The following is a 12,917-nucleotide window of genomic DNA, read 5'->3' on the forward strand; positions in this document are numbered from 1 at the left end:
ATTAATGCGCTTTTCCTAACAAACGAACGTAACTCAGTAAGAGCCAATTCTTTTTAAAGTCTGTTTAAAAAACAAAACAAAAAACAAAACCGACCCAAAACAAACAAAAGCCACCAAAAAACCAACCAAAAAAACCCCAAAAAAACCAAAACAAGAAACCCAAAAAAACCGCTAAAAAACAAAAACAAAAACAAAACCCCAAAAAACCAAAACCAACCAACCCAAAAAAAGCTCACGCACACAAACACTCAAAAAACCCCCCAAAAAACACCCCAAAAAACGATCCAAACCAACAAAATCCGCCCATAAACCCAAAAAAAACCCCCTTCCAGGTAAAGGTTGTGTTTCTTCTTCTGCACTGGCAGCTGAGGAGTCCCGCTGTGGGCTGGGGGAGTGGCTGACACCAGAGGCTGGAACAGCCACAGCTGGATTTCCTTTTCCCAGCTGGATTTAGAGCCCAGATTCAGGCCCGGGGTCCCCATCCTCCCCACAGACCACACCACGCTGGGCAGCCAGGATTTCCTTCTCAAGGGACGTCCCCGCTCCCTCCCCTGCCCGGGAACATCTCTGCTCTCACAAAACTCTCCACGTCCCGCTTCCTCCCTCTGCCCACCAACAGTTTCACCAACTCCTCTCCACCGGCAACAGCTGAAAAATAAAGGAACTAAACGCAGAGGAGCTCTTCCAGGAAGGCAGATGTTTGAGATGAGTTATTCGAAGCTTAAGGATAACTTTAAGAAATCTGCCTTTACCTGCCCAGAACTTGTCAGAACTCCCTCAAGGTCCAGAGCAGAGTCCTTGTCTGCTGTCAGGTGAAACTCTGGGGCAGGTCTCTTTGAACGCAAAGGAATTTTGCTCCCTGGTAATCGAGAGACGATTAATGGGAAGATAAACTCACTGAGAAAATAAGGCAATCTATGGTCCAAACCTTTCCTGACCGGCACACATGTCCCCGTTAATTTAATTCAGGTTTCATTAGCAGTCAGAATTACCAAGTAATTTGGCATCCAGGCTTAGGAGAGCGGAGCGTGGCAAGCAAGGACACGCGGGCCTGCTAGAAAAGAGGCAGCTGCAACTCTTTTTCAAACACTAAAATACATTAAATTGGAAGTATAGAAATAGTACACAACCCCAGCGCTGAGCGTACTCTGATTCACTGACGTGCCCCAAAGCAATCACTCTTTTTAAACTGGCAGCAAACGATCCGGCCTTGAGCGCAGACCGGGCGGCCTCAAGCTTTTCTTCTCAGCCCAGGGGAAAGGAACATTTCCTCCCTCGGCTTTCCACACGGAACAAGCCGCATTAAAATTGCGCTGATGTTTCAACCGTGCGACAAGGTCCCCGGACCTATTACCTGGAGAGGTCCTGACGTGTGGCGTGGGTTTGATGCTCTCCCCCCTCGCTGTCCTTTACCCAGAACGGCCCGTTCTTACCCAGCACTCGGACCCTAAATCAAAGGCTTGTGCCCTAAACCTCCTGGCGCAGCTGGATGGGCGCCAGAACAGCAGTTTTGGCTCGTCCCGGTGAGAAGCAGCTGCAGCAGAGTGGGTCGGGACAACAGAGTTGTTCTTTCCCCGCGTGAGACCCGGCACAGCTGGAGCCGGCTCAGCTCCTGACCCCCCAGAACACAGGGTGGTACCGAGGCCCCTGCACGGGCCGTGGGTTTTCATCAAAGACAAGAAAGACGATTTGCGGGGAGGCAGGACACCTCTGCGTCATCTGCGGACCCGGCCTGCTTTACGCGGTGTTTCCGCGAGGAAAACAGAGAGGCCAGCCAGCTTCTGCCCCAGAACTCGTGTTCTTCGAGCCTGCAGCTCTTCCCAGCGTCACTGTCCTAAGAAATCAAAGAATCCCTCCACACCTGAGGCGCGTTTGAAGCAAAAGTACGGATGTTGGTGTGGCTCAGCTGTGATCTGCCAGAACCGCGGGCAAGACGGGGTCTGTTTGAAGGGCAGGGGTGGCAGGTGGAATTCACCTTGATCCACTCTCCTTTTCTTTCTCTTTGAAGGCTTTGCTGCATTTCAGCCTCAGGAGAACCAGCACAGGCCCTGGCAGCTGCGCTCAGCCCTGACAGAGCTCCCAGGGTTGGTCGGACAGCTGCCGAGTGTTCCAGCCCCCGGGAGCACATCCTAAGGGGAGACTCACTCTGTCAAGAGCACTGATTTTGCTTCGGATCAGCAAATTCTGCCAAGATTTGGGGAACTCCAGCTCCTGGTTTGAGGCGGGGAGGACAGGAGATAAAAGTGGGGTCCGCACGTCCCTTAACAGGAGGAATGCAGTCACTGCAGAAACTGAGCATATGCGGGCGGAATTCCCCCACGGGGGCGTTTCTGCAGGCACAAATATGCTTCCATCAGGACAATCTATCCTTTAAAATGCTTTCGGAGGGACGGTTTAATAAGGGCTACCTGCTGTCCGCCTGGAGACTTCCAGAGCACGCTTGCAAAACGTTACTGGGTGTGAAAATGCTGATGCTTTGAATGGATCAAATTGTTAAGGAGCAATTCACTAAAAGCGCTGCAAAAATTCAGTAAAAACACTGACAGGAAGCCTAAACTCTGTTTATTTACAAATAAAACTTCACGCGCAGGTGGGGAACGAGAAGAGCTCCTGCGCCTGAGCACAGCAACAGCCCCAGCTACCAACCGCATCCTCTCCTCTCGCTTTCCACAACTCCCCGCGGTCTGCAGTTCCACAGAGCCCATCTGGGCACCGAGGGCTCAAGGGTTCCAGAGCTGTGCCACCCCACCCTGCTCCCCGTCCCCACCGACAGCTCAGCTGGACAGCACCACGCTTCTCGCTTTTTATTTGGAATCTCTGTGCTCACAAAGTCCCCGCTTTTCCTTTTTTTCACTGGGATCTCTGTGGTCACAAAGTCCCCAGTTTTCCCTTTTTCCTGGGGATCTCTATGGTCACAAAGTCCCCAGTTTTCCCTTTTTCCTGGGGATCTCTGTGGTCACAAAGTCCCCAGTTTTCCCTTTTTCCTGGGGATCTCTATGGTCACAAAGTCCCCAGTTTTCCCTTTTTCCTGGGGATCTCTATGATCACAAAGTCCCCAGTTTTCCCTTTTTCATTGGGGATCTCTATTGTCACAAAGTCCCCAGCACTCACTTTTTCAGTGGGATTTTCATGGGATTTCCATGGTCAAACAACGTCCCCAGTTTTCCCTTTTTCCTGGGCATCTCTGTGGTCACAAAGTCCCCAGTTTTCCCTTTTTCCTAGGGATCTCTGTGCTCACAAAGTCCCCGCTTTTCCTTTTTTTCACTGGGATCTCTGGGGTCACAAAGTCCCCGGTTGTCACTTTTTCATTGGGGATCTCTATGATCACAAAGTCCCCAGTTTTCCCTTTTTCCTGGGGATCTCTGTGGTCACAAAGTCCCCAGTTTTCCCTTTTTCCTGGGATCTCTATGGTCATGAAGTCCCCAGTTTTCCCTTTTTCCTGGGGATCTCTGTGGTCACAAAGTCCCCAGTTTTCCCTTTTTCCTTGGGATCTCTATGATCACAAAGTCCCCAGTTGTCACTTTTTCATTGGGGATCTCTATGATCACAACGTCCCCAGTTTTCCCTTTTTCCTGGGCATCTCTGTGGTCACAAAGTCCCCAGTTTTCCCTTTTTCCTTGGGATCTCTATTGTCACAAAGTCCCCAGCACTCACTTTTTCAGTGGGATTTTCATGGGATTTCCATGGTCAAACAACGTCCCCAGTTTTCCCTTTTTCCTGGGCATCTCTGTGGTCACAAAGTCCCCAGTTTTCCCTTTTTCCTTGGGATCTCTGTGGTCACAAAGTCCCCAGTTTTCCCTTTTTCATTGGGGATCTCTATGGTCATGAAGTCCCCAGTTTTCCCTTTTTCCTAGGGATCTCTGTGGTCACAAAGTCCCCAGTTTTCCCTTTTTCCTGAGGATCTCTATGATCACAAAGTCCCCAGTTTTCCCTTTTTCCTGGGGATCTCTATGATCACAAAGTCCCCAGTTTTCCCTTTTTCCTGGGGATCTCTATGATCACAAAGTCCCCAGTTGTCACTTTTTCTCTGGGATGTCTGTGGTCATAAAACCTCCAGTTTTCCCTTTTTCCTTGGGATCTCTCTGGTCACAAAGCCCCCAGTTGTCACATTTTCATTGGTGTCTCTGTGGTCACAAAGTCCCCAGTCTTCACCTTTTCACTGGGGTCTCTATGGTCATGAAATCCCCAGGTTTCACTTTTTCCTTGGGATCTCTGTGGTGATGAAGTCCCCAGCTGTCACTTTTCCAGTGGGATCTCTGTGGTCACAAAGTCCCCAGTGTAGAGGGCAGTTTCCCCGGGGAAGAAGAGAACCCTGGAAAAATGCCTTGGGAAACTCCCAAGTTTCCAGCGCCACGAGCAAAAGGCTTACTCACATGCCCTCCGTGCAAACTGTTCCCAGAAAGTTTTCTTGGTTCTCTGTGTTACCACGGGTCGATTTTTGGCGCCAGAATTTTAATATTCCTAATCGTTCTCTCCTATTGGACCCTTCCCTCAGACCCCACCTTAACTCCCCGCCCACACCGGGGTACATAAATACCTCTGTTGGAGCTCAGGCCTGCTTTTTCCCCCTTGTTACTGCCTTGCTCGAGTTAATTTCAATACGCTGGACACCTTGTTGTTTGTTACTTTTGTACTATTAAATTTAATTTTTGGACAGCTGGATCAAAGCTGTCTTTCTCTCCATTAAGTCACCTCTGGGCTCCGAGGAGGCTCAAAGGGAGATTGTCTGGGCGCAGATTCCCTGGGAGGTTTCACCCCAGGTTTCACGTTTTCACTGGGATCTCTGTTGGCACAAAGTCCCCAGCTGTCGCTTTTTCAGTGGTCACAAAGTTTTCACTTTTTGAGCGGGATCTCTATGGTGATGAAGTCCCCAGTTGTCACTTTTTCTCTGGGATCTCTGTGGTCATGAAATCCCCAGTTTTCCCTTTTTCAGTGGGATCTCGGTGGTCATGAAATCCCCAGTTTTCACTTTTCCATTGGGATCCCAATGGTCACAAAGTCCCCAGTTTTCCCTTTTTCAGTGGCATCTCTGTGGTCATGAAATCCCCAGTTTTCCCTTTTTCCTGGGGATCTCTATGATCACAAAGTCCCCAGTTTTCCCTTTTTCCTGGGGATCTCTATGATCACAAAGTCCCCAGTTGTCACTTTTTCAGTGGCATCTCTGTGGTCATGAAATCTCCAGTTTTCCCTTTTTCAGTGGGATCTCGGTGGTCATTAAATCCCCAGTTTTCACTTTTCCATTGAGATCCCGATGGTCACAAAGTCCCCAGTTTTCCCTTTTTCAGTGGGATCTCTGTGGTCATGAAATCCCCAGTTTTCCCTTTTTCAGTGGCATCTCTGTGGTGTTGAAGTCCCCAGCCGTCACTTTTTCAGCGGTACGTCTGTCTGTTGTCACAAAGTCCCCAGCCGTCACTTTTTCATTGGGATCTCTGTTGCCACAGAGTCCCCAGCTGTCACTTTTTCAGCAGCGTCTCCATGGCATTGAAGTCCCCAGTTTTCACTTTTTCCCTGGGATCTCTACGGTCGCAGAGCGCCCCACTTGTCACATTTTCATTGGTATCTCTATGGTGATAAGTCCCCAGCTGTCACTTTCTCAGCGGGATCACTGTGGTCACAGAGTCCCCCCAGCTGTCCCTTTTTCCTGGGGATCTCTACGGTGCTAAGCCCTCAGTTTCCACTGTGATCTCCATGGTCACCAAGTCCCCAGCTGTCACTTCTTCGCTGGGATCTCTATGGCGCTAAGTCCCCCGCCGTCACTTTCTCAGCGGGATCTCTACGGTCATGAAGTCCTCGGCCAGTGTCACCTCCTGGCCGGCCAGCACGGCCTCAGCCTGTCTCCGGAGCTCGGTGACCTCGGTGTCCGTGTCCCCGTGCTGCCCAGCGGGCCGATACCTCTGGCTGAAGTGTGTCAGCACCAGCCTGCGGGCGCGGCACCGCCGGGCCAGCTCGGCGGCCGTGCCGGGGGTGCTGTGGCCGCGCTGTCGCGCCGTGTCCCCCAGGCTGTCCCCAAGCGTGGCCTCGTGCACCAGCAGGTCAGCCTGCCAGCACAGCCTGAGCGCCGTGTCCCCCAGCGGGGCCGAGCAGTCGCCCAGCACGCAGACCTTCCTGCCGGGAACGGGCTCCTCCAGCACCTCCCGTGGGGAAACCATCCTTCCGTTCTCCAGGACAACCGCCGCCCCGCTCTTCAGCTTCCCGTACAGGGGACCCGGCGGCACCCCTAAAGGAGAGACGCCGGTCAGAGCTGGGCTCATCCGCAGGAGCATCCGAGGACGGCGGGAGAGAGGGAACCCCGCGAGGCCGGGACGCTGACAGAAACACGGGGGTTTATGGCAAGGGTGGTGGGTAAAAGGGTCTGCCCACAGCCACCGGCCTCGGCTGGAGGGGAGCCCCAGCGAGAGAGAGGTGAGCGGTAAGAGCGAGGGGTGAGAGCCGGGTAGGAGAGGTGAGCGAGGTGAGGGAGGAGCAAGAGAGAAGGATGAGAGGCAAAAGCAAAAGGGGGCAAGAGAGCAAGACAGAGAGAGAGCAAAAGAGGCAGAGGAGCCCATTACAACACATTATGTCTCCTTTAGTGTTGAATACTCTACTTTACAGAGACCGACCGACAGACTTTGCACGCAGCCCATGAGAACCGCTGCATTACCACATCACTCTGCATTCTGAACTCTGAAGACTGCCTTTTCTTATCTGCCTTTTCCCTGACACCTCGGGGGGCCGCTCCCCAGAGCCCCTTTGTTTGCTATCACCCAACCCATCACCAGCTAATCGCTGTCTTCCTGCCTGCCCTGCCCACATCCCAAAGCCGGCTCTCATTTCTATTCCGCTCACAGGTTTTATGTTTTCAGTATTTCTTGCCAGGCAATCGTATTTGTAGGCTCTCCCTGTCCCACCTTTCCCGACACTCATTGTGTTGTTACGTCCCTGCCAGCTGTCAAAAACAGCGCTCGAGGTGTGCTAGGCATAGAGCTGTCTGAGCACAGACAGCCTCGATGTAAAAAACTCCAAAATAAAAAAAAAAAAAAAAGACTTCAACGTAAAAATCAATTGACGTCTCGCGTTTTTCGTACAAATTAGGAGCTTGTAGGCTCAGCAGGAAGTGCGTTTGGAGAAAAATCACCGGAGCCTAGAATGGCTGGGGTAGGAAGGCGCTTCCAAGTCCATCCTGCCATGGGCAGGGACACTTCCCACTGTCCCAGGGTGCTCCAGCCCGGGCTTGGACACTTCCAGGGATGGGGCTGTGGCCCTGATTTTTCAGCCTCCTGATTGTTTTCATTTCTACCGGAGTTTTCTCACCAATTGCAAGATTAACAAAGACTGACGTTTTTGTAAACAGCACTTTCCTTCCAGGGGGAAGGACAAACTGATGGACTTCCAAGTTAACCACCGAGGTCAGAGAAGTGTCCCTCTGGGCCCACAATCCCTGAACGGCTTCCAAACCCTACAAAAACCCCAAATCGTAACAAACTCCCTCTTTTTCTCCTCACTTCCCCACCTGACGGGCGAGCGTGGTTCTTTCGTGTCCTCTAGCGACATGGGGCAGCCACAGCTGCTCAGGGAAGCTACATAAAAAAACACCCCCAATTACATCGCTCCTATTAAAGTCAATAAAATCACGCTAATAGACTGGCCATCTGTTTCCCCGAAAGCCACGCTGAGCTGTTTAAACCTTGGCACCTGAGCCTGTTAGCTGCTCCCGGCATGGAAAACGGCCTGTGACATTCCCCGGCACCAGTGCCACACACCAGCTCAGAGCGCCGCACGGGGGCCAAAACGCCTGGCAGAAAAGGCAAAACTGCGCTAAAACAGACCGTGGGGAGAGACAGCGGCTCCGACTCGCCCCAACACGTAGGAAGGTGGTCATAAAAGAAGGAAAAATGGGAGGAAAAACAAGTGCAAGCAGCTACCGAGGTCTTTCAGTTTCTGCACGTCGAGCTTCCCGGGCCGGGGCTTCTCCTCCAGCACGAAGCCGAAGGAGGGCACGCGGTGGAAGAGGCGGAACGCTCTCACGACCAGCTGCTCGTCCTCCACCAGCACGTAGGAGTCCTCTCCTGGCTCCAGCTCCACAACTCTCCCGGGAGGCCCCTGCGGAAGACCCTCGCCTCTGTCCCAGCCAGAAAAATCCTTGAATTCTTCCGGGGGGCACTGGTCCGGCGTGGGGACGAGCTCGTGGACGGCGTAGGGGAAGAGGAGCTGCGAGTGGGAGAGCTCCAGGCTCCTCCAGAGGAAGCTCCGCAGCCCCAGGGGCCCGTAAATGTCAACGGGAGCCTTGCTGCTGGCATCAGGGCTGCTCTGCAAGCTGAGCGTGCACAGCAGCCCGGGGAGACCAAAGATGTGGTCGCCGTGAAGGTGGGTGATGAAAATCTTGGTAATCCTGGCTGTTGGTTAGAACGGGAAAAGAGAAAACCGGGAAAAGAGAGAGGAAAATGAAAAATGCAACGACACAGAAATGATCCCCGTTTGAAATAAGCAAGGGGGGCAATTAAAGCCAGTGTTTAACAAAGAGATCCCAAACCGAAAGGTGTTTCTTTCCCCAGCCCTCCCGTACAGGGTTTGTTTTGGCCTGATATTCCAAGAAAAGGCTGAAGAGATGCAAGTTTTATCTCCTTCTAAGCCAAGCATTCTACAAGGGTGGAAAGGGACTGGCTGGTCACATCTGCCCTGTGAAATGCAAAGAAGCGCTGGGAAGCATTTGAGCTTAAATCTTACGGGGAAAACTGTAGGCTAACAAGGAACAAAATGAGGAAATCTGCGTCGCTCCTCCTTTTGACCCCAGCCCGTGAAAAGAACAAACCCGAAAATGACCAAAACCAGCGTGCAGTTTTGATTTCGGATTTTTTTTTTTTTTTTTTTTTTAAGAGGCAAGAACCCCGCCGTTCCTGACGGGCTTGTTTAAAAGAAGAGGAAAAATCGCTCTGTAGATGTCTGGGCTTTCCTCAGTGCCTGAGCTGCCTCGCCCCAGCTGGGCCCTGCCAGAGGAGCCCAGAGCTCTCCCTCATTGCAGACACATCCTTTAGCCAGGCTGCCTCCATCTCCCACACAGCAAGGCATTTCCTCCAGCACCTGCTGGGACTGAGCCACAGGAAGGACAGAATCTCCCTCTTCTGTTTTAAGGGGAATTCGGTACAAAATTCCATTGAAATTAACCTCTCTGCCTGCCATTAAATTCCCTGACCTGCTGGGACTGAGCCACAGGAAGGACAGAATCTCCCTCTTCTGTTTTAAGGGGAATTCGGTACAAAATTCCATTGAAATTAACCTCTCTGCCTGCCATTAAATTCCCTGACGGGTTTTGGAGGAGCAGGAGCTTGTGTTTCTGTTCGTAACTGACAGTTCACCCTCATTCCTTGGGGGACAGAAGTCAGCTCCTGCCGCTGAGGACCGTGAAAGCGCAGCGACTGGAGCCGAGCTGTATTTCTGATTTATTTGCCAAAAGGTAAAAGCCACCCCCGACGCACACGGCCTCGCTGGAAAAGAATTCTCAGGAAAAATAAAATTTGCCCACAGGAAGGCTCACTGCAGGTTTGGTCTCCAGGTGCCTCCAGACAAAGAAGAAACCCTTCCCGCTCTCGGCCGGTCTGTGCGGTGCGCGTTTGAAACTGCCAAGCCCGATGAATTAATTCAGTTTGTTTCCGGGAGGCAGCTCCCCACCGAGGGGAAACCAGAGGCGACTGCCGAGCAGGTTCGGCAGCTGCCGCCCGAGGCGGCCCCCGCCCTGCTCACGCCGATCATCACCCCGCACGCAAACACCGCCAGCTGCCCAGCGAGGACAAAAGCTTCTCCCGCTGCCCGGAGGAGCACAAACCTGCCCGGAGGTGGCTCCTCATGAGCTGTGTCTGCGTGCCCTCGCCGCAGTCGAAGAGCCAGCACTGCCCTTCCCGGCGCAGCACCAGCGCCGAGGCGCCGCGGGCCGGGGACGGGAACGCCGCGCCCGTGCCCAGGAAGGTGATCTCCAGAGACATTCCCGGCCTGCGGGGCACCTGGAACAGAGACTGCGGGATGGCCGGCGCTGAGCTGCGCTCCCCGGGACAGGGACAGCGCCCAGGGAACGGCCGGAGCTGCGCCAGGGAGGTTGAGGTTGGATCTCAGGGAAAGGCTCTTCCCCCAGAGGGTTCAGGCACTGCCCAGACTCCCCAGGGAATGGGCACGGCCCCAGAGCTCCAGGAGAGCTTGGACAGCGCTGCCAGGGATGCCCAGGGTGGGATTGTTGGGGTGTCTGTGCAGGGACAGGAGCTGGGCTGGATGGTCCTTGTGCGTTCCTTCCAGCTCAGGGTATTCTGCGATTCAATGTATTAATGCAGGGAAACCAAGAAACATTTTTGTTTTAAGTGAAGGCATCCTCCGCAGTTCAGCGCGAGGATCGAATTCCCTCTCCCTTAAAACACAAAAGTAAAAACCTCCCCAGAGCAGGATATGGCTTTCAGACAACGCGTTATTTGCAAGCAGAGATTTCCTTTTTATGTCGGTGGAAGACTGCAAACACACAGCCCAGGCACGAGGCCTTTGTGGATTCCCAGAGAAAAGCAGCCCTATCCAGTTGGAACACCCCGAGTCCCTAACCCCACCATTATTTATTTCCTCTGAGCTCTGTTTAAATGTTGAGTTTAAATGCTGAGTTTTCCCGAGCCTCCTCCCCTCCGGCAGCCTTTTCAGAATGACTTTCACCCAACAGTCTCTGCTGACATTTACACACCACTCCTGGATTTCAGGATCCCCGAGATGCAGAGGGAGAAGGGTCACTCCCCTCAGAGCCCTCGAGAGGCAGGGGTGACCCGAGGGGACAGGAACACCTGTTTCACCCCAAATATCTGTACCCCAGCTGCTGATGTATCTGTGATAATGTCCAAGTGAAGAACCTGGCTGGTCTGCAGGGCAGGACAACCTTTGGACAACTGTGCCAGGAGCAGGATGTCCACACGGACAGCCCACTGCCCTCTCACCTCGTGGAGAGTGCTCTCTCCACCCTCACTCTTACCAGACCTTGCTACTGCCTTGTTTTCAGAGGTATTTAGAGCTCCAGGTGCCTTAACATCTTAAGACATCTTTCAAAAGAGTTTCTCAAGTTTGTTTTTAGAGAGTTTCCACAACCCTCGTTTTTCTTCCCTGTGAGGGTGGGCAGGCCCTGGCACAGGGTGCCCAGAGCAGCTGTGGCTGCCCCTGCATCCCTGGCCGTGTCCCAGGCCAGGCTGGACAGGGCTTGGAGCAGCCTGGGACAGTGGAAGGTGTCCCTGCCCATGACAGGGGTGGCACTGGATGGGCTTTGAGGTCTCTCTAACCCAAACCATCCCGGGATTCTGGAATTCCAGAAGCAAGCACTCTCTTCCCAGGTGGGCTTGCAGGTTCCCCCCGGGCACACCAGGGTGCAGCCTGACCTTGGGGGGCTCAGGGGGAGCGATGATTCGCGTCCATCACCAAACAAAACGCAGAGACAAACACTTTGGAAATGCGGACATTTGCATTTTTCCTTTTCCTCGGTGTAAAATCGTGGACTCAGACAGGAACTGAACGGTTTGAGATGGAAGGAACTTTAAAAATACTTGTATTCCAACCTCATCTCCTCCTGTCCCAGGCTGCTCCAAGCCCTGTCCAGCCTGGCCTTGGACACTGCCAGGGACGCAGGGGCAGCCACAGCTGCTCTGGGCACCCTGTGCCAGGGCCTGCCCACCCTCACACCCACCAATTCCTTCCCCAGATCCCATCTGGCCCTGCCCTCTGGCACTGGGAAGCCATTGCCCGTGTCCTGTCCCTGCAGGCCTTGTCCCCAGTCCCTGTGCAGCTCTCCTGGAGCCCCTCCAGGCCCCGCCGGACCGATCTCCCCTCAGCCACCCTCAGCTCCGCCCGCGCTTCCCGGCCCGGGGCATGTGGGACACACGATGGGGTCCGGCGGGTGCTGAGGACACGGGGATGGGCTGTCGGGGTCCGGTAGGGGCCCGGCCCCGCTCCCGGCCCGCTCCCGGCCCGCTCCCGGCCCGCTCCCGGCCCGCTCCCGGCCCGCTCCCGGCCTTACCTCCCGGGCGGCGTCAGGCGGGGCCGGCAGCGGCGGGGGCGGGCGGCGGGAGGGGCCGTGAGGGCAGCGCCCGCCCTGCGCTGCCGGGTGCGGGAAACGCGGCGGTAAATCGCTCCTTGGAGTTGATTGCGTTGAGAAAGACCGAGTGCTGGAGCTGCACCGGGGCCAGGGCAACCCCCGGGGTGAATCCAGGCTGGGGATGAGCAGAGGGAGCAGCCCTGGGAGAAGGAGCTGGGGGTGCTGCGGGTGAGAGCTGGACCTGCCCCAGCCTGAACCCCCCGTGCCCTGGGCTGATCCCCAGCGTGGGCAGCAGGGGAGGGGGATCCTGCCCCTCTGCCCCTGTGCTCAGGTGAGAGCCCACCTGCAGAGCTGCCCCAGCCCTGGCTCCAACAGCACAAGGACGTGGAGCTGCTGCAGCCAGTGCAGAGGAGGCCACGGAGATGCTGCCAGGGCTGGAGCCCCTCTGCTCTGGAGCCAGCCTGGGACACCTGGGGCTCTTCAGCTGCACAAGAGAAGGCTCCAGGGAGAGCTCCCAGCCCCTGCCAGGGCCTCAAGGGGCTCCAGGAGAGCTGCACAGGGACTGGGGACAAGGCCTGCAGGGACAGGACACGGGCAATGGCTTCCCAGTGCCAGAGGGCAGGGCCAGATGGGATCTGGGGAAGGAATTGGTGGCTGTGAGGGTGGGGAGGCCCTGGCACAGGGTGCCCAGAGCAGCTGTGGCTGCCCCTGGATCCCTGGCAGTGTCCCAGGCCAGGCTGGACGGGGCTCGTGGTCACGGCTCATCTCATGGTCACGTCATGGTCTCGATCACACGTGGCCATGGTGACAGTGGAAGGTGTCCCTGCCCACGGCAGGGGTGGCACTGGAGGGACTTTAGGGTTCCTTTCACTCCAGACTGTCTCGGCGTTCTCTGATT

The 12,917-nt window shown here is 54.7% G+C and overlaps 1 protein-coding gene across 1 annotated transcript; it reads right to left on the bottom strand.

Annotated features, from left to right (window-relative positions):
* Positions 1-2,556: 2,556 nt before the first annotated feature.
* Positions 2,557-12,010, bottom strand: ELAC1 (elaC ribonuclease Z 1). Its single transcript, XM_066180691.1, has 4 exons — positions 12,002-12,010; positions 9,800-9,986; positions 7,902-8,372; positions 2,557-6,217 (listed from the first exon to the last, which is right to left on the bottom strand). The coding sequence occupies exons 2-4, from the start codon at positions 9,954-9,956 to the stop codon at positions 5,754-5,756; spliced, it is 1,092 nt and encodes a 363-aa protein (XP_066036788.1). The 5' UTR covers positions 9,957-9,986; positions 12,002-12,010; the 3' UTR covers positions 2,557-5,753.
* Between the last annotated feature and the right edge of the window lie 907 nt (positions 12,011-12,917).

Source organism: Chamaea fasciata, unplaced genomic scaffold (genome assembly GCF_029207755.1).
Source record: "Chamaea fasciata isolate MVZ Bird 193981 ecotype frontalis unplaced genomic scaffold, bChaFas1.0.hap1 SCAF_4, whole genome shotgun sequence".
NCBI classification, from domain to species: domain Eukaryota; kingdom Metazoa; phylum Chordata; class Aves; order Passeriformes; family Sylviidae; genus Chamaea; species Chamaea fasciata.